The sequence below is a fragment of the Engraulis encrasicolus genome, chromosome 24, assembly GCF_034702125.1.
Source record: "Engraulis encrasicolus isolate BLACKSEA-1 chromosome 24, IST_EnEncr_1.0, whole genome shotgun sequence".
NCBI lineage: Eukaryota > Metazoa > Chordata > Actinopteri > Clupeiformes > Engraulidae > Engraulis > Engraulis encrasicolus.
The window spans coordinates 19,195,764-19,215,405 of NC_085880.1; the positions used below are offsets into that span (position 1 = coordinate 19,195,764).

At 42.5% G+C, this 19,642-nt stretch overlaps 2 protein-coding genes across 2 annotated transcripts in view; one reads left to right on the plus strand and one right to left on the minus strand.

Annotated features, from left to right (window-relative positions):
- Window positions 1-4,124, plus strand: part of hk1 (hexokinase 1) — a 33,139-nt gene extending 29,015 nt beyond the window's left edge. Inside the window, exons 17-18 of the mRNA XM_063191785.1 lie at window positions 153-386; window positions 1,059-4,124. Of these exons, the coding sequence (XP_063047855.1) occupies window positions 153-386; window positions 1,059-1,203 (379 nt within the window). The 3' untranslated portion in view covers window positions 1,204-4,124. The remainder of the gene's footprint in view (window positions 1-152; window positions 387-1,058) is intronic.
- A 2,529-nt stretch (window positions 4,125-6,653) lies between these two features.
- tacr2 (tachykinin receptor 2) lies at window positions 6,654-18,398 on the minus strand. Its single transcript, XM_063191789.1, has 5 exons — window positions 17,765-18,398; window positions 13,416-13,610; window positions 11,879-12,029; window positions 8,803-8,999; window positions 6,654-7,250 (listed from the first exon to the last, which is right to left on the minus strand). The coding sequence occupies exons 1-5, from the start codon at window positions 18,157-18,159 to the stop codon at window positions 6,929-6,931; spliced, it is 1,260 nt and encodes a 419-aa protein (XP_063047859.1). The 5' UTR covers window positions 18,160-18,398; the 3' UTR covers window positions 6,654-6,928.
- Between the last annotated feature and the right edge of the window lie 1,244 nt (window positions 18,399-19,642).

Consider the following 19,642-nt stretch of genomic DNA (forward strand, 5'->3'; position numbering starts at 1 on the left):
ACATTTAAGTAATTTCAATTATAGTTAATGCCTAGAATGAATATTGTTTATAGTATTAAGTGGCCACATAGCAAAGCATAACAGTGGAAATGGTAGTAAAAACACCACCTCAGCAGTTTCAGTGTGAAGTAAGGTGCTCTATCCCTCTCTAGTGACCGACTGGCTCTACTGCAAGTGAGGTCCATCCTGCAGCATCTGGGTCTGGACAGCACCTGTGACGACAGTATCATCGTCAAGGAGGTGTGCGGCACGGTGTCCCGTCGCGCCGCTCAGATCTGCGGAGCCGGAATGGCTGCCGTGGTGGATAAGATCCGTGAGAACCGAGGACAGGAACACCTCAACGTCACCGTGGGAGTCGATGGCACTCTCTACAAACTCCACCCACAGTATGTTTTTTTAGTATTTATAATAGTATAGTAGGCCTATTAGTATAAGTATTTTAGGCCTTTTTCAATTTTGATTAGACAGTATGAGAGATGCGGCGCACGTGTACATCACATAGGAAATATTTTGTCATGTTTGGCTAGGTTGAAAATTTGAGAAGGCTTTGGAATAAAGGAACACCAGGTTGGTGAACAGTGTTACTCTGGCAGGTTGAATGTTGTTCAGCACAACAATTTGAGGACTTTTTGAGGTGCAGCCGTGGCCTAGTGGTTAAGGAGACGTGCTTTAGATTAGAGAGTTGCAGGTTCGATTATCCCACCCTTCCACTCCCTATCTCACTCCATTGCGATGACTGAGGTGCCCTTGACCAAGATTACTCTAGGGACTGTAACCAATACCCTGTACTTAAAAACCCCAAAAAACTATAAGTTGCTTTGGATAAAAGTGTCAGCTTAGTGTAATGTAATGTAATGTAATGTTAGATGCCACTATACCACGTTACATTACATTTAGCAGACATTTTTGACCAAAGCAATTTACAAGGAGGACACTCAAGCTAGTACTGAGTGTGGGGTCAGTACAGCAGTATACAGTACAAGTAATGTAAAACAGATAGAGAGCCGAAAAATAGACAGTAACATGTTTTTAATACGCCACCTCCTTTCCCTTTGCAGTTTCTCGCGCATCATGCAGCAGACGGTGAAGGAGCTGGCCCCCAAGTGCAACGTGTCCTTCGTGCTGTCGGAGGACGGCAGTGGTAAGGGGGCCGCGCTCATCACGGCGGTGGGCTGTCGTATGCGCGAGAATGGGCAGAGCTGAGACATCATCACAGCCCAGAGCGCAGAGAGAGGTCACGCCGCGCCGCCACAGCCCTAGAGGTCACGCCAGGATGATGACCTCTGACATTTCCCACCCCTTTCTCCCCTCGGCTGATGACCTTTTGACCTTTAGGCAACCCCTCCTCTCTCCTGTGTCTCTCCCTCGTCCTCACCCCACCTGCTTTTAAAGGGTGTGGCTTCCTGCAGTATTGGATGCCACAGCCTGTGCTCTCCTCTCTGCTTATCTGCTTTATTCCTCCTCCTACTCTTACTATTCATTCTACTACTCCTCTTCCTCCTTCTTCTCTTCTTCCTCTTCCTCCTCCTCTTCCTCCTCCTCCTCTTCTTCCTCCTCCTACTCTCAGTCGTTCTGTTCCCTGCTTGGTCCACACCCAGAGGGTGAGGGAAAGGCGGCTTGAGAACTATAATCCTGAGCTCTCCATTCATTTACTCCATTCATTTGTTTCCCTCACCACCAGCGCCACTTGAAAGCAAAGTTATTTGTCACAAACACCATTATTCCACCTTTAGCAGCCTCTGTCACTTTGTTTATACATTGTGTATTTCTGTTTGACTCTTTGTATGTGTGTTTGTGTGTGTGTGTGTGTGTGTGTGTGTGTGTGTGTGTGTGTGTGTGTGTGTGTGTGTGTGTGTGTGTGTGTGTGTGTGTGTGTGCGTGCGTGCGTGCGTGCGTGCGTGTGTGTGCGTCTGTGCGTGTGTGTTTGTGCGGGGATGTACCTACTGTATGTAGGAGGCGGGCTATCCTATGTGACTTGGTGTCTATTTTCATATAATTTTAAAGTCGTATGTATTGTTTGGCTGCTGTAAACCTGATTGTGTGGCTGTACAGTATACTATATGAAGCAAAAGGGAAAACAAGATGTCTAGACAGAGAGAGAGAGAGAGAAGTGAATATCTTTGACTCAATATGTATATTATTTATTTGATTTATTTTCTCTTTTTTTGTATTTGATGGAAATGTTTGATGTTGTCAGGGTTTAAGTCAGTCATTGCAAAAGGTGTGAGATGGGATTTTGGAGTTTCAACTCAGTAACAAAAATCCCCCTTTTCAGTAATACACGTACAGGCAGTCTCCTTAATTCTACTGAGTTTAGATGAGAAGATATGCCCTGTTAGGCTGGGACTGGGCAGAGTGATACTGTTTCTCCCCTCTTATGATAATCAGCATCCATTTCATTGCATTTCATTACATTCTATTTTATTTCATTTCATTTCGTTTTATTTTTTTACAAGGTGAATGAATGTTCTCGTCCAACAATCCCCCTCCGCACCTGCCCCCCTAACTCCCCATGTAAAATAGCCAAGACCCACTCAGGCTTCCTTGCCTCATTTGCACAAGTGATAATTAAAAAAACACAAAAAGACGCAGCCATGCACCAAAGCAGATAGGATCCAAATACTTTTGGATATATTTCAAGCCTTTGCACACAGCCAGACTCTTATAGTAAAAGTCACTCCTCACTGCAGATCAACGAGTATTTACCACAAGTCTTGACATACCTATATGGTACATAATATATAACATATGCATATATAACATATATGCATATTCATATATATACAGTATAAGATGTGTATTTTGCTACAATTACTTGAGGAAGCACCGTGTGTTTCCTGATGACTGTATGCTACCGATTTCTGTTTTGCAGTGAAGTACTGTAGATGAGAACAGGCCCAGGCTTCCCAGTACTGTAATCCTTCTGCTTTATTTGGGCTTGGCAGTGAAACGGTTAATTTGTACTTTTGATGGGTGTGAGTGTGGCAAAGATACATTTGTGAGTTCTACCACCACGAGAGAAATACCTGTACAGTATATTTTAGCCCCAGATATTAATGATGAATGCATGCCTTATTTGGTAAACAGAGGTTTTAGCAGGCATTTATTTTGTACAATTACATAGATGCTCTATAGTTGCTCCAGAAAGAAATGAACCATGGAGAAAATATGATAAAAACTTTATTTTGGTGAGCAACCAAAGAACATTGTGTCATGTGTGAATTACTTCATTGCACAAGTACAGTATGTTTTTTTAAAAGACTTTCAGTCAAATAACAAGGAAAACAAATTAACACAATGGTATTAACACACACACACACACACACACACACACACACACACACACACACACACACACACACACACTTTATAATTAGCTACATCCAGGCTTGAATGTCCGTCAATTCAGTCACATTCACATGGTGTTCAAACAGCAGTAGCAAACCCTTCACAAAGTGGCTTCATCATGAGTTGCATTTGCAAACCTCAGCATGCCACTAACAACACCCCAGCACCTGGGTGCAACATACTCATATACTGTAATACCATTACCAGCACATGACATGCTATTATGCACATAAATATTTACAGCCTCACATATTTGAAAATGAAGTATATCAAACACAATCACAATATATGATCACACAATCTGATCAAACGTTAAGTTACATCGATAATAAGGATAGCTGTTTGCAGCGGACCAGGGCTCTCTTTTCTCTTAATGGTGTCGTATTAATGTTGATGGATTTTTTTATGACCTATTTCCAATATGACATTAATCAGACAACTACACAATGGCTTTGCATCACAGACACCTAGTGGAACACACATTTAGTAGGTTATGGCCATCAAAGTGGTTTATGGGTAACTACTGCTCTGTGGGTGACTGCATTATTTCCTTTCAAAAGTCAACAATTATTTCACAAAGGGCCATCCGTCAACTCCATAGCAACAAAGATGAACTTATCAAAGTGTAAGCCTGTGTGTTACATGACACTGAAAACCAGCAAGCAGGCTACATTACACAGGTTGGTAGTAGCTGTGTATGAGTCATATGATATTGTGGGTAACAACTTTGTACTTGATTCACTAGATTTGTGAAGCACCACACTATTAACAGTAGAGCACATTTTGTATTCATTTACAATGTTACTTTTGGATCAACATGTAGGCCTACAGATAAAACATAGTGGTGAGTGTTCAGGTAGTGGAAATGATTCAAATGTTATGACTGGATCTTTAGTAACGATGGAACAAAGGAACTCTTCTCTGTCCAAAATCTATTTAAGCAAATGCTATCTGGCTATTCTATCAAAGTTAAAAGTTAAAAATATCAAGACTGTTGTCACCTGCTGCAAATGAAAAAAGTAAATGTTATTGATACCTTGGTATAAAAAAATTGATATGCAGAGAAAAAAATGATTCACAGAGATCACATACCGACTTTAACTAATTTAACAAATTTAAGCTATATTTTCAGCCCATCATGATTATCAGTGAAGGCAGTATAGACCTCCTCTATCTAAAACAATTGTGATGAGGTCTATTTCGTCCAGTGATTTTTGCGTGGAATGTATTCAGCTCCCATCTGTCGTCTGCAGGTGAAGCCTTTCAAACAGATTGGGAGAGGCAATGTTACCAAACTAGTGCAAAAAAACAAAACAATTAACGGTTGACTGGGTTTTGTCTTGCTGGCAAGCAAAGCAGGGTGATGCAGCCTTGTGGCAACAGAAAAAACATGGAAGTGATCACTAGTATTGCAGCGAGGCATGTCTAGTTGCCATCCAGTCCAGTGATTTATGTGGACTTCCTTTATGTCCCACTCCCTCAGACCCCAGCTGCTGCGTCTTCTGCAGGTGAAGCCAATTGCATACAGAGCTGAAAAGCAATGGTACAAAAAGTAGGCTATGTACAAGAAAAACATTCAAGGCTCCAATTAAAGGGTGTATGTACACATGAGACATAGGCCTACATTATGTGCATTATGAACATAATTAACCCAGGCGTACTTTTGGTCTCTGACCTCCAACTAATATACAAGTGATGCCAGTGCACTAGCAGCAAGTGGAAATAGGTGATATCAGTATTATCAAAACAGAATGAATTTGTGGCGTTCTGACTGCAAAGGTCTGTGGCTCTTTCATCAATCTGACACATAGGAATGTTGCTACCAAAACCAATTTCCGTTTGCTACCATATTGGTTGAGCCAGTTTTTTAATCCTGTGGAGGATCTCTGCAAACCCCATCACCATATTCATGCCACCCTGCTGTTTTTTTGTTGTTTTTGTTTTGTTTTTTGAGGTTTGCTGTTCTCAAAATTGAAACATCTTTCTTCCCCCCTCTTGATTCAAATCATCCTCTTCAGAAAAATCCAAAGTGACTTTGGGGTAAAGTCCAATGCACTTTACCTCACCATGTCACAGACAAAAAAAAGGCTTCTGAATCTCTGTGGATATTGTTATATGTAGGTAAGTCAGACAATAATTTTGTCACCACTCAAACTATGTATTACTTCTGCATGTCCATTGACCAGTGGCTTGACTCTTACATCCACAGGACAAACTATACTTTTCCTCTGATAATCACTACCAGGTCCACTTTTCCAAATATCTTCTTCCTTGCCTAAAGCGTTTCAGACCATAGTGCCCAACAGCCCAGGTGATAAAAGCTTAGGAGGAGTATGAGATCACATAGACCTGTGGCTCTCAACATTTTTTGAACAAATGCCCCCTTGACCTCATCATAAGCCTTACACCACCTTGACCTCATCATAAGCCTTCCAACGCCCCCTTGACCTCATCATAAGCCTTCCAACGCCCCCTTGACCTCATCATAGACCTTCCAACACCGCTTTAACACCCCTTATCATACAGTAAGCCTGCCAATGACCCCCTTAGTGTTAAAAGAATAAAAGACTATTGCCCCCCATTTGCAACTGCCCACAGTCTCAAATGTCTCCCTATCTATGCCCCTGGAGGGTGTGATCCCTTGTCTACTTTGGTCTACCTGCTGAGCAGGAAAGTCGTCTTTGTGGGTGAGACCGAATTGTTTTCCCTAGCATTGCAGTCACAGGCGTAGGAGATAGAGAAGCTTGTTAAGTTGCTACAAGCAACGTTTCAGTACTGGATCTATATTTGCCGCAACAATGACTTCCGATGACATTCAATATAATATTACAATATAGTACAAAATGTGGGACTTAAAGCTAAGTAGAGCGAGGGGTGGAAACACACGCACATCACATGGTCATGACTGGCCAGAGAGTAAGGCTTGGTGCATATGCCATTGGGGCACAGGTCAATCCACACCCCGTGTATTGTACACAAACTCAAACTCAACACTGAGGTATACCGCACAACGATTGATGGACATAGCCACTGAAAAACGAGTAATCACTTCACAAAGTTTGGTGAATACAGTCACTGAAAGAGAAATAATCATACAACAATCCATCTTCTACTTTGTCATGTCAACTTTTTGTTTTGTGGGCACGCAAAGGTGCTTCAACCTCCTGACTAGTTTGTAAGTGTCTTGTTTGTTTTGTTTTTTTAAACAGGATCCCAGACAGTGGAGACGATAGTCTAACTCTCCTGCCTAAATAAAGCTTTAACTTTAAAAATAAATAAACAATCCAACAGTTTGTTCCCAGGTGTTGGTGTGGGCATCAGGGGGCATTTTATTTGTTTATCCTTCTGTCTCGAAGATCTGAGATGGTTGCTTGGCAACCCGTACTAACAGAACACTTTCCCCTTTTTAAAGGAAACCTTTATCGGATCCGAGGTAAACGAATGCAGAATCAGTCCATCATGAGTCTGAAAATGGTGTCCTCCATCTTGGCACATCAGTCCTTGATGAGTTTGGAGAGGGAGATGTGGCATCAGCATGACATCCTTCTTTGATGAATTTGGAGATGGTGTCACCATGGCATCAGTCCTTGATGATGAATTTAGAGATGGTGTCTTCCGGTTGGTCCCCATGGCAATGGTTGCGCGGCATGCTGTTGGCGTTATCGTGGTTACGCAGCATGTAGTTGGTGTTGTCGTGGTTACGCAGTATGGTGTTGGTGTTGTCGTGGTTACGCAGCATGGTGTTGGTGTTGTCGTGGTTGCGCAGCGTGGTGTTGGTGGTCTCTGTGCGGTAGCTGCGGGTGGTGCGGAAGGTTCGCATGGCCTGGAGCTCCATGTTGTCCTCCTCCGACACCCTGATGAAGGGACACCAGCGGAACGCCTTGCGGAACCCCGAGCGGAACCTGCCACGAAGAGACAACATGAGGCAGTTGTTTCCAAACTTTTTCAGCGAAGACCCCCTTTTGGACTTTATGACCCCCCCACCCACCATAGTCTTAGCCTAGCAATGGATTTCCAGCAATATTAGAGGACAAACTGTTGTTCATTAATATTGCTAGATATTCCATTATAGTTTGTCCTCTAATATTGCTTGAAATCCGCAGGACAGCAAATATTAACCATGAACCATTGAATACTGTTATTAACTGTTCCTATGGAATTTAGCTGTTAATCTGTGGATTTCCTGTTTTTATGCAATGTCCCTTTTGTTCGTGAGCCCCCTTCAGTACCTCCACAACCCTAAGTTTGGGAACCAATCACATAAGGGAGTCAGAGTCATCAGGGTCACCAAGACTGCTTGACAGGAAGCATAGTAACCCCAGGTGGACAGGATGGAGTTGTGCCCTCCTGCCTGCCAGTCAAGTGAACACAATCGGTTTCATTTGCTATTTTTGCACTGTAGGCCTAAATGACATGTGTATGTGTGTTTGTTTTGAGCTTAACACCTCTGACTTACCACTGGAAGTTTCCTTTGACTGTACACAATGGTTTAAAAAAATATTTTTTAGGGCTTTTTTGCCCTTATTTGATAGGCCACGGCAGGGTCACCTGTATGCAATATTGATTAGATTAGTGATGGATAATGTGATTGTCATCATTGGCTGAATGTCAGTGGTCCTGATATGCTCATTTAGTGTTCTAAAGTTTTGTTGTGGATATTATATACCCATAAAATAATAAAAAGGCACAAAAGTAAATCCAAGACATAACCAAAACTTTAAACATCACATTACTCCAACTCATTACTTTGATCTAACTCATTGCTTTGTTCCACCTCATTGCTTTGTTCCAGCTCAAATATTATTATCATGCAAATTATGTAACTTACAATGTCAATCAAATCTGACAGCATTTAATAGCCTTGTTGATATCCCGTCAAACTAAGGTCATTAATATACGCTACAAATACATGTATAAACAGCTAATGCATTATGCATGCAAATGCAACTAGGCACAGGCTTGTATTGTTTGTCGACAGTAAAAAAAAAAAAAATCTCTTTGGCTGTAATTAAACCATCAATTTACTCATAAATGCTTAATGATTTCATGTTTGACATTGCAGGGGTCGCTGATCTGATGTGGGTTGACAATCTGTCAGTCAACACTGTGAGACATGCGTGCGTGCGCGTGTGTATCGGTACCTCCAGTTGAGACAGCTGTATATGATTGGATTGTACATGGTGGAGCCAGTGGTGTAGTCTACGTAGAACGCGGGTATACGGAGTATACCCACTTCTAAATTTCAGGGATTTCAGTATACCCACTTAAAATTGATTGATCCATTGTTTTGAATAGCACAAATATATACAGTATACCCACTTCAAAAATGCTCAAATATACAGTATACCCACTACAAAAAAGTAGACTACACCACTGGGTGGAGCTCATGGCGAGACAGGTGTGTGGGCGTTTGTGCGTGCGAGCATTTGCGTGCGCGTGTGTGTTTATCAGTACCTCTGGTTGAGACAGCAGTATATGATGGGGTTGTACATGGTGGAGCTCATGGCCAGCCAGAAGATAGCCAAGTAGACCTGTTGGATGAAGCGCTGCTTGTAGATGTCCCTGTTGAAGCTGCCCAGGATGAAGTAGATGTGATAGGGCAGCCAGCAGATAGCAAACGTCACCACCACCACGATCATCATCTTCACCACCTGATGAACGGTAAAATGGTAAATGGACTGCATTATACAGTATATCACTCTTCCACTCCTTCGAGCACTCAAAGCACTTTTCATTTATGCCTTACATTCACACACTTGTGGTGGCCATGGCTTCCACACAGGGTAGCACCCTGCCAACAAGGAGCACTTTGGGGTAAAGTATCTTGCTCAAGGACACATCGAACGGGGTCAGGTACAGCGGGGCTTGAACCGGCAACTTTCTGGTTGCAAAACAGGCTCCTCTACCATCTGAGCCACTACCAGCTACTGATGAAGATATAATGATATAATCATAGATTACTAGACTACATAGATTAGTAGACTACATAATAATATTTAAGTAGATGTGGTATGACAGCCAACAAGTAGCAAAGGTCACCACCACCACAATTTACATCTTCACCACCTGATGAAGATATAATGACATAATCATAAACACACTGTATATAATAATATTTAACTAGATGTGGTACAGAAGCCAGCGGATAGCAAATGTCACCACCACCACGATCATCACTTCACCACCTAATGAACATATAATGATTCGTAAATACACTGTATATAATATGTAATATTTAAGTAAGATGTGGTACGGAAGCCAACAGGTAGCCAATGTCACCACCACCATGGTCATCATCTTCACAGCCTGATAATAATTACATGTAATACATTTATAAACATATACAGTTGAGTGTAATAATATTGAAGCACAAGTAGATGGAAGGCAACCGGTGCGGTGCCAAATATTAAACCACCACAATCATAATATTCCAACCTGATATATACCGTAGGCTATAGGCCCAATAAATAATATATAACAATAAACTATTGACAATATACAGTATATCACGAAAGTGAATACACCCCTCACAGTTTTGCAGATTTTTGAGTATATCTTTTCATAGGAAAGCATTACAGAAATGTAACTTTGACACAATGATTAGTGACCTTTTAACAACATATTTAACCGCTTGAATTTCTTGTTCACTCAGAAAAAAAAACAAAATACAGCCATTAATGTTTGAACATGTACTCACAAAAGTGAGTACACCCCAGATTAAAATCCGGTAGAGAAGGGGCTATGTTGGCTCGAATCGTCTCGAAATGAAACGAAATGAAAAGGGATGACAAGGGAGGTCATCAGTGAGCGTTTCAACCTTTCTTTGCATTGAACTTTTAAATTTTGAGTCTTTATCTGGCTTAAATAGATTGGTGTGAGATTTGAATGCAATCCTATGGAGAATATCATGATCTGCTTCAGTAGTCACAGTGCATGTTGACATGCATGTTTCTTTTAGGTGTATTTCAGATTGCCAATGTTAACAGCATTCATGCATCCCCAAACCATGTCAGTCCCACTACCATGCTTGGCTTATGAGAGGATACACCTTTTTTGTAAAACTCACTTGTTTACCACCACACATGCTTGACACCATCTAAAGCAAATTTGTTTATCTTGGTCTCTTCAGATCACACAACATGGTTCCAGTGATCCATATCCTTGGTCTGTTCATCTCTCCTGAGACCAAGATAAACAAATTTGCTTTAGATGGTGTCAAGCATGTGTGGTGGTAAACAAGTGAGTTTTACAAAAAAGGTGTATCCTCTCATAAGCCAAGCATGGTAGTGGGACTGACATGGTTTCGGGATGCATGAATGCTGTTAACATTGGCAATCTGAAATACACCTAAAAGAAACATACATGTCAACATGCACTGTGACTACTGAAGCAGATCATGACATTCTCCATAGGATTGCATTCAAATCTCACACCAATCTATTTAAGCCAGATGCAGACTCAAAATGTAATAGTTCAATGCAAAGAAAGGTTGAAACGCACACTGATGACCTCCCTTGTCATCCCTTTTCATTTCGTTTCATTTCGAGACGATTCGAGCCAACATAGCCCCTTCTCTACCGGATTTTAATCTGGGGTGTACTCACTTTTGTGAGTACATGTTCAAACATTAATGGCTGTATTTTGTTTTTTTCTGAGTGAACAAGAAATTTAAGCAGTTAAATATGTTGTTAAAAGGTCACTAATCATTGTGTCAAAGTTACATTTCTGTAATGCTTTCCTATGAAAAGATATACTCAAAAATCAGCAAAACTGTGAGGGGTGTATTCACTTTCGTGATATACTGTATAGGCTAATAATGTGATACAGTAAGCAGCAGGTGGCAAAGGTCACAACCACCAGGATCATCATCGTCACTAGCTGCCATGAGAGGAGAAGATATGCCACACTGTAGGCATGTTGAGGCCTTGGTTGGCTGGAGAAGGGAAGGCATATGCCTTTCTTTAAAGTGTATTTTCTTCACATTTTTTCATCCAACAAAAGGCTTCAATAAAACCTTTAAGATTTTGATGAAATGATAGTGACCTCTCCTATCATTCTCTTCATCACATGGGCTGCTTGAAGATGGTAAGATGCAGTAGGCCTATGCACGTTTTAGGTCATTTTAGTGATCTTTCAATGCAGCTACATGAAACTAGGTAAAACTAGTGATAGTGTTGCATATAATGTGTATTAATCAGAGAAGAAATCTGGTAAAAATTGAGAAACCACTGTGTATTCATACTGTATCAGGCCTTGCATTGTTTCTGTGACTAACTGATTTGAATGTAATTCAAATGCCCCACATTTGTTCAGTTCCAATTAAGTTCGAATGTATATAGTTCATCAGCTTGCAAATGCCTTTACATAAATGTGTTGACAATACATTTAAAATAAAGTCCAAATAAAGTGCTCATTTGTATGTATGTTTCTGTGTATGTAGTTCATCAACGCAATGGAGGCCTTCACATATAGCTGTTGACCATACATAATGTGTTTAACACAACTCATAAAGTCGCTGTGCTCTGCTTACCTTGCGCTTGGCCTGAATTTGGTTTTGGTAGTGTTCCGTTGCCTCCCCCGGGATCTCCCCACCCCACAGCCGGTATCCAACCAGACTGTAGGTCACTAACATGACCAGCAGAGGGAGCAAGTAGATCAGCACAATCACAGATGTATGGTATCTGGGAAATGGGAAATAATAATTATTCTGAGGAAAATATATCAACAAGTCAGAATCCAGTGTGACACTCATACTCATCTAACAGCCAATAGAATGTACTGGCTAAATCAGGTTGAATAAATCGTATACATGATTGTATACATGATGTACATACATACACAAAATGTAGGCCTAAGCACGCTCTACTGTAGTGTATATATAGCAGTCTTCTGGGGTGTTGTGGTGCCATGGATGGGCAAGTTGCCTATGGGGTTTGAATCTGGCCTGGGTCATTTCCTTACCCTACTCCATCTCTCTCTTCCACTAAATAAAGGCACAAAATACTCTAAATATACTATGTCTAAAAGAGCAGCTCTCAGCTCAATACACTTCACTCTACCAACAATCTGAACAATACACTGCACATAAACACTGGATATGACATATACAGGGGCTCCGGTAGCTCAGGTGGTAGAGGAGCCATTCGGCAACCCAAAGGTTGCACGTTCGAGCCCTATTCGGCCTGACTCCATTGTTGTGTCCTTGAGCAAGATACTTAACCCCAAGTTGATCCTGGTGGCAGGGTGGTACCCTGCGTGGCAGCCACGGACACCAGTGTGTGAATGTGAGTGTGAATGGGTAAATGTGAGGCAAACAATGTAAAGCGCTTTGAGTGCTCGAAGGAGTGGAAAGGCGCTATATAAATGCAGTCCATTTACCATTTTATACAGTATTAAGCATGCAACACATAGCTAAAATAAACAGTTGACTGAGTCCATAGTGAGTGAGTGAGTGAGTGAGTGAGTGAGTTATCTCGCACCCAAAGACTTTCGGTTTTCCAAGAAGTTGAGCGCGTCCTCTGCCAATACTTGAGTGAGTGAGTGACATTGCCTACTTGAGCTGGTGCAGCCACTGCATTTAGTCGATGTGACATATTCAGCATGCAATAGAACAGTGTTTCTCAAACTTTTTCAGACCGAGGACCACTTTGTCCCCCCAAAAAATGTTCAGGGACCACCTGTCAACTGAATTGACAGTTGACCTGCTAATTGGACACTGCTCATTTTGATGCAGATCACTTACTTTTTATTCACATGACAAGCCTGTCTTATTGTGGTGAAAATATGACATCAGCTAGATTTAGCTTTGCAATGAAATTACAAATATAGCCTACTGCTAGCTCATCTTGGAAAAGTAGAAATCTCCTCACGGACCACCTGAGCTCTGTTGCGGACTCCCAGTGGTCCCCGGACCACACTTTGAGAATCACTGCAATAGGAGCTAATACCGTCCTCCGAATGGCCTACTATACGTACATGAGCTGGGCAGTAATAGAGTCAATATGACATATTCAGCATGCCGTGAAAGGTAATACAGTACAGTGTTCTGAATGGCCTACTACACGTACATGAGCTGGTGTAGCCCCTGTTCCTCCTCGGGCCACTCCACCATGCAGACGGTGCGCGGGGGGTAGAACTTGGTGCTGGCGTAGAAGCACTGGGGGAAGGCCAGCGAGCAGGCCACCACCCAGATCAGCACGATCACCACCCGGGTGGTGGTGGAGGACAGGCGCGGCTTCAGGGGGTGGATGATGGCCAAGTACCTGCACAAATGACAAAAACCAACAAAGGTCGGCGTCTGCGCCTGCACTTTAGACCCGTGTGTTGCTTGATGCGTCCACTCCCAAAAACCTACTGGAGACATTGAGAATGGACAAGGTCCGAAACGTCTGTTGCTCCAGTTAACCTCTGACGTCTGTTGTAAATTTTCAGCTTCAATATACATTTTTCACACAAGCCTTGTGTGCGCCTCCTTTTTTCATTATCTCACATGTACCTGCACAAGCACAACAGTGTTTATCTGCAGTGTTTAGTGAAAGCCCAACTGGAAAACTCCAACTCCCATTGCCATTGTGACTGACACAGCACTCCACAGCACACAACACTGCACACTGCACACAATGAAATTGCATGTATGCCTCACCCGTACAAGGGTGTTTAAACAGTGGAGCCCAGTGGAACAGTATACAGTATACACAGTGTTCTACTAGGGATGCCGGTTTACAATATCATCCGCAGTGTTGAATGATGGCCATGTTCTGTCCCTGCACAAGCACAGCAGTGTTTTAATAGAAGTGCCAGAGCACAACAGTACTGTATCTGCAGTGTTTAAAATGGGGTACATGGAACTGGGTCCACAGGGAACTCCTTTGTGTATCTGCACAAACACAACAGTATACTCAATGTTTTAAACAGGGGTGCCAGGGCCCAACAGCATCTGCAGTGTTTTAATAGGGGGGCAAGGGATGGTTGCACATGGAGGGAGCTATGTATGTACCTGCACAAGCACAACAGCATACACAGTGTTTTAACAGGGGTGCCAGGGCACAACAGCCTCTGCAGTGTTTTAAACAGGGTACATGTAACTGGGTACACAGATCACAGTATTTTAATAGAGGGATGCCAGAACTGGGTACAAAGACAATTATGTTGGCTACATAAGCATGTGAGAAGGCCTATATGCAGAATGCTTTACAATATGTGACCTTGCCTCCTCCACTTGTGCTTGTCTCCTCGTACCAGAAAGTAATATGTCATGATGACATCACTGACAACAGCATTATATTTCAATATCTTGCAAAAGCTCAATTGTAGAGCCTTTTTCTCATTTGCAATTGGGATGGTGAATGAAAAGCAGTCCCTCAAAAGTTGTTGTGGCTAGGCTGACAGCTGGGAAACTTTATCGTTTTCTCCACGGAGGAGGGGCCAGGAGGCGGGACGAGGAGACAAGCACAAGTGGAGGAGGCAAGGTCACATATTGTAACGCACTCGCAGTATTTTAATTGAAGGATGCCAGTGCTGGGTACACAGGGAATATAGCCGACCTTTGCAAGCACAACAGCATACGCAGAGAGAAGTGTACAGGAATTTAGCTATATAGGTATCTATGTGGTGCAGTTGGAGATGGCTATGTGATTTAAGGGGTGTGGCTATGTGATGAAGTGGGGGAGGGGTGTGGCTATGTGATGAAGTGGGGTAGGGGGTGTGGCTATGTGATGAAGGGTAGGGGTGGGAGACAGTAGGTTAAACGGTCAGGGCACAGTATTGTGCAGTGGTGGTTCCAGGCCCGTCCACAGGAGTGGACAACGGGGTTGTCCCAGGCCCAGAGAGATAAGGGGCCCAGAATTGGGTCCTCATTACATTGTATGCCTTGGATAGGGGGCCCTTTCAGATGACTTTGTCCTGGGCCCAGCAAAAGCTGTTGGCGGCCCTGGGTGGTTCTACCTATTTCAGACAGGGCCCTTGGCAAAATGGAAACAGATGGGACCCTTGTTCAATTTCTTTTCTTCTGCTATTTTCCAAGGCAGGGCTGAGTGGTGGGATACAGAGGGTATTTTTTTCTTGGGGCCCTAGAAAATCGCCCAGTCTGCTTGATGGTAAAACCGGCCCTGTATTGTATAGTGGACACGTAGCGCTGACACTGTGCGTAGTGTAGTGATGAGCAAAATGTATTCATTCGTTACAATCCACTTCCACATATTCCAAAAGACTGTCCAATTCAGCCAGGTGATTGGTGGGTTGAATGATCACCTGGTTGAATTGGACAGGTAAAATCAAGATCATTTGGAATATGTGGCCCTAATGACCCCCTTTTGCCCATCACTGACTGTACGGGGCAGGGGGGGGGGGGGGGGGTGCAGCGCAGTGGATAAATTATTATTATTGATTATTATTATTATTATTAGGGCTGCACGATTATGGAAAAAATCATAATCACGATTATTTGGGTCAAAATCATAATCACGATTATGAATCACGATGATTGATTGTTTACTGTTTTTTTTTATTTCAACAAAATAAAATATAACTAAGAATTCATTATATACGGGACGAGCAAAATAAAATGAATTGTTATAATTGTGGAAAGGCAATAGCATGAAACTTAGGTGGACAGATTTCTGACCAGAAACACCAGCCTGTCAGTATGTTCTGGCTTCAAGGGCGCAGGTCACTATTGCCATGATTAAATCCTGACTGAAATCACGATTTCGATATCACGATTTATCAGGATTTTCGATTATTTTCGATTAATTGTGCAGCCCTAATTATTATTATTATTATTATAATGAATTATAAGTAAATAAAGTCTAGTCTACACAGGGAGACTGTGCACAGCACGGGGGGCACTGGAGGCATATGGATAAGCATCCCTGATGAGCGGTACTGTGCCCCCTGCTGACCTGTGATCTGAGCTCCCAAGTTATTTCATTTCAGCTGTTTCATCCAATTATGTCCTGACTTCCGCTCAGTAACAGTCTGGCAGACGTGTGGCTAAAACGCACAACTTTGACCCGAAGCACTTTATGTTCAGAAGACTGCTCTTTCATAATTAAGGGGTGTGAGCAAAGACGTCATCGCAAGACATTGCAGCGTCTGGAGCAATTCATTATGAAACATTAAGAGTGAAATCCTCCAGTTTGTGCAACCCCCTTAAACACCCTCAGGGCATGGCTGGACTGGCCATAAGGCAGACAGGGCATTTGCCCGGTGGACTGTTAATGATTTTAGCCTGGTCCCCCCCTCATTAGGGAGTAGGGGTACCAGTCCTAACAGCTGACCTCTCTGAGCCAGATTAAAATAATCATTTTGGCTGTTGTGGTCAAAATAGCTTGTAAAAGATGACTAAAAATGTTGTCACAGGCGTCATTGTCTCTCTCAATGACTGGTGGACCAGTCTTGGCTGAAAATGCCCGGCCTGATTTTTCATTCCAGTCCAGGCCTGCCTCAGGAATACTGAAGGTCATAGACATGCTAATATATACATGGGTATTTGATAATGATTACTAATGGGATGTGGTTACATGTTTCCTTAGTTTAAATAGACAGACGGGCTGAACAGGTAATCTGGCATACATTTAAATTCAAGGTGGGCGAACAGTCCTTAGAAGCTGATGCTGTTGGCTTTTAGAACATTTTTTAAATTGGTCCAAGATGTGGAGGGGAGGTGCCTTTTTTGTTCCCTGTCCAGTCCTGATGAACAGGTGCCCAAATTTATTTTTCATATCAGAATATGAAATCGTGTAAAATATTGAATTAGCACCATTAATTTTTAATAACTGGCGAAAATGTTTTGTACACCTTTCACGTCATCTTGGAGAGATTTGAAGATCCTTATGTGTATGAATAGATTAGAGCTGAGATGGCATGTTCTAACATGCACACTATGGAGCCCAGCGCATCTAATGTATATTACCACACCTCAGACATCATAAATCCAAATGCCTACACATGACTGAAGCACATTTTTCCTTAGGAAAAAATCTTCTAAAGTACTGAGACCAGAAATAATTGTGGTGTGAACATCATTTGATCAGGCATATATGTACATGGGCAATCTATATTCATTATTGGTGACCAAATATTATATGAATTACGCAAAACGAGTGGCTATAACTGACAGAAGCTGCTCCTTAACTCCACGCGCAACAGAATAGGCGAGGAAGACAAAAGTTGACAGGGATGGTTCAGACTGAAAATAAGATGTCTGCAAATGATCATGGAGTTCATGCCTGAGCCTCCATTCATCGGGGAAACAGACGCGCTCTCCCATCTGGGTTTTCTTTTTGCGCCCAGTGCGCGCACCACATCCTACAACTTCCCCGGTACATAGGTCGCGCCTCAGCGGAATTTTAGATGTTAACATTACATATTTGGACATGTGGAGGAGAGTGAAGTACTTTTGCGTGAGGTGTCTTACCTGTCAACCGCTATCGCAGCCATGGAGTATATACTGGAGAACATCGCAGTGATGGGGAAAAAGTTGTGAAATTTGCAATACCCCAATCCAAAGTACCAGTCGTTGTGTAGAGCGTACACGAAGTTAAACGCAGTGTTAAATGTTGCCATAGATACATCCGAAAACGCCAAGTTGACAATAAAATAGTTGGTCACGGTCCGCATTCTTTTGTGCGCCAAGATTATCCAGATGACAGTGACATTCCCCACGACCGACACGAACACGATTAGAGAGTAGGCAATCGCCCATAGTGCCACTTGCCAGTCTGGCTGTTCAAATAGATTTATAGTGGTGTCATTGCCTTCATCTTCGTAATAAACACTTGTCACCAAGAGTGGGTTCAAAGTTGTATCCATGTCAGCATGTGCCACCGCCTGTGGATATTTCTTTTACGTGCGTAAAGCGTCAACGAATCACATTTTTCACATCAGGTAGCATCCTTTACTTTGTCAAGGTTCCACTCTAATGCCAACGGTCTGATACATGCTCATCATTACAGGGCAGGTCAATACAAGATTCATTGTGTAAATGGCAAAGAAAGGTCACCATCTGTCCGGTCTTAACAGCCTCTCTCTCCAAAGGAATAGATGCAGGACTGTCGCCTGTGCTGCGATGCGCCGTCGGCCAGCCGGAGTGAAGCTCTTTGGCGAGGTTCGGCTGAGCGCGGGCGCGAAATCTATCTGAGGTGTAGGGGGTGTGTCAACTTCGAGGCTATGACGTTAGAATGAGAAATAGCTTGCACTCTTGAGGTGGGGATATCAAAGTGCAAATTTATTTTGCCGCAGCTTTCTCCGTGAAGAGAAAAAAAAACTCTGGTTCAATTGTCTTAGTCCAAAGAGATTCTCTACATTTCAGGATAACCCAGATTAGCAAACTTCAAAAAAGCATTGTTTGTATTAAAGTAGATACACAATTTACGCTTGACTGTATATGACTGGGAAATTATATGTTATACAGAGACCAAATAAATTACACTCAGTAGAATAATAGTAGTAGAATACACACATATAGGTCTTCCATGCCTTTTCCTCAGGATTTTCTTGCAAGTTGATAAGTAATGCCAAGCTGTCTGACTTTTGATCTTTCATCAAAAAAGGAATGAACATACTTACACACACATACACACTGCTTAACGCAGGGATGAGGAACCTTTTTCATTCGAAGGGCCACTTCAAAATTCATCCGAGGGCCGTAAAAGTTCTCAGAGGGCCGTACTATGAACACCAGGATTTCCCCCTTCACTTTAGCCTATGTTGAAGGCAGCCACCTTTTAAACATACATCACCTTCTCTAGGTTCCCTGAATATAACTTAATTGTATTGCAAATGCATTTTCTAAGATTCCTTTACAAAATATGTCATATTTCATGTGAAGCTGAATAACGGCCTCAAGGGCTGCAAACGGGCCCTCGAAACATAGGTTCCCCACCCCTTGGCTTAAAGGAATACCTGGCAGGCTTTGCAATGTCAGTGAGTGCATGTGATGGAAGGAGGAGACATGGGAAATCAACAGGCAGTGAAAACAGCTGCCATGGGCCCCCAGTCCACTAAAGACTGTTGAGAAGCCCCAGTACATGTCTTCCTTCATTTAAATGAGTGCTGAGAAACCATGGGTACATCCTATTACATCAGGGATGGGGAACCTTTTTCATTCAAGGGGCCACTTCAAATTCATCCCAGGGCCGTAAAAGTCCTCTGAGGGCCGTACTATGAACACAAACCAGGATTTCCCCATGCACTTTAGGCCTATATTGAAGACAGCCTTTAAAACAGACCCCACCTTCTCTAGGTCCCCTGAATATAACTTAATTGTATTGCAAATGTATTTTCTAAGATTGCA

Coding starts and splice junctions, on each gene's coding strand:
- tacr2 (XM_063191789.1), bottom strand. CDS start 18,159: ATGGATACAACTTTGAACCCACTCTTGGTGACAAGTGTTTATTACGAA. Junction 13,611..17,764: donor GCTGCGATAGCGGTTGACAG/GTAAGACACCTC, acceptor TCATTTGTGCAG/GTACTTGGCCATCATCCACC. Junction 7,251..8,802: donor TACTGCTGTCTCAACCAGAG/GTACTGATAAAC, acceptor TCTTCGTGGCAG/GTTCCGCTCGGGGTTCCGCA.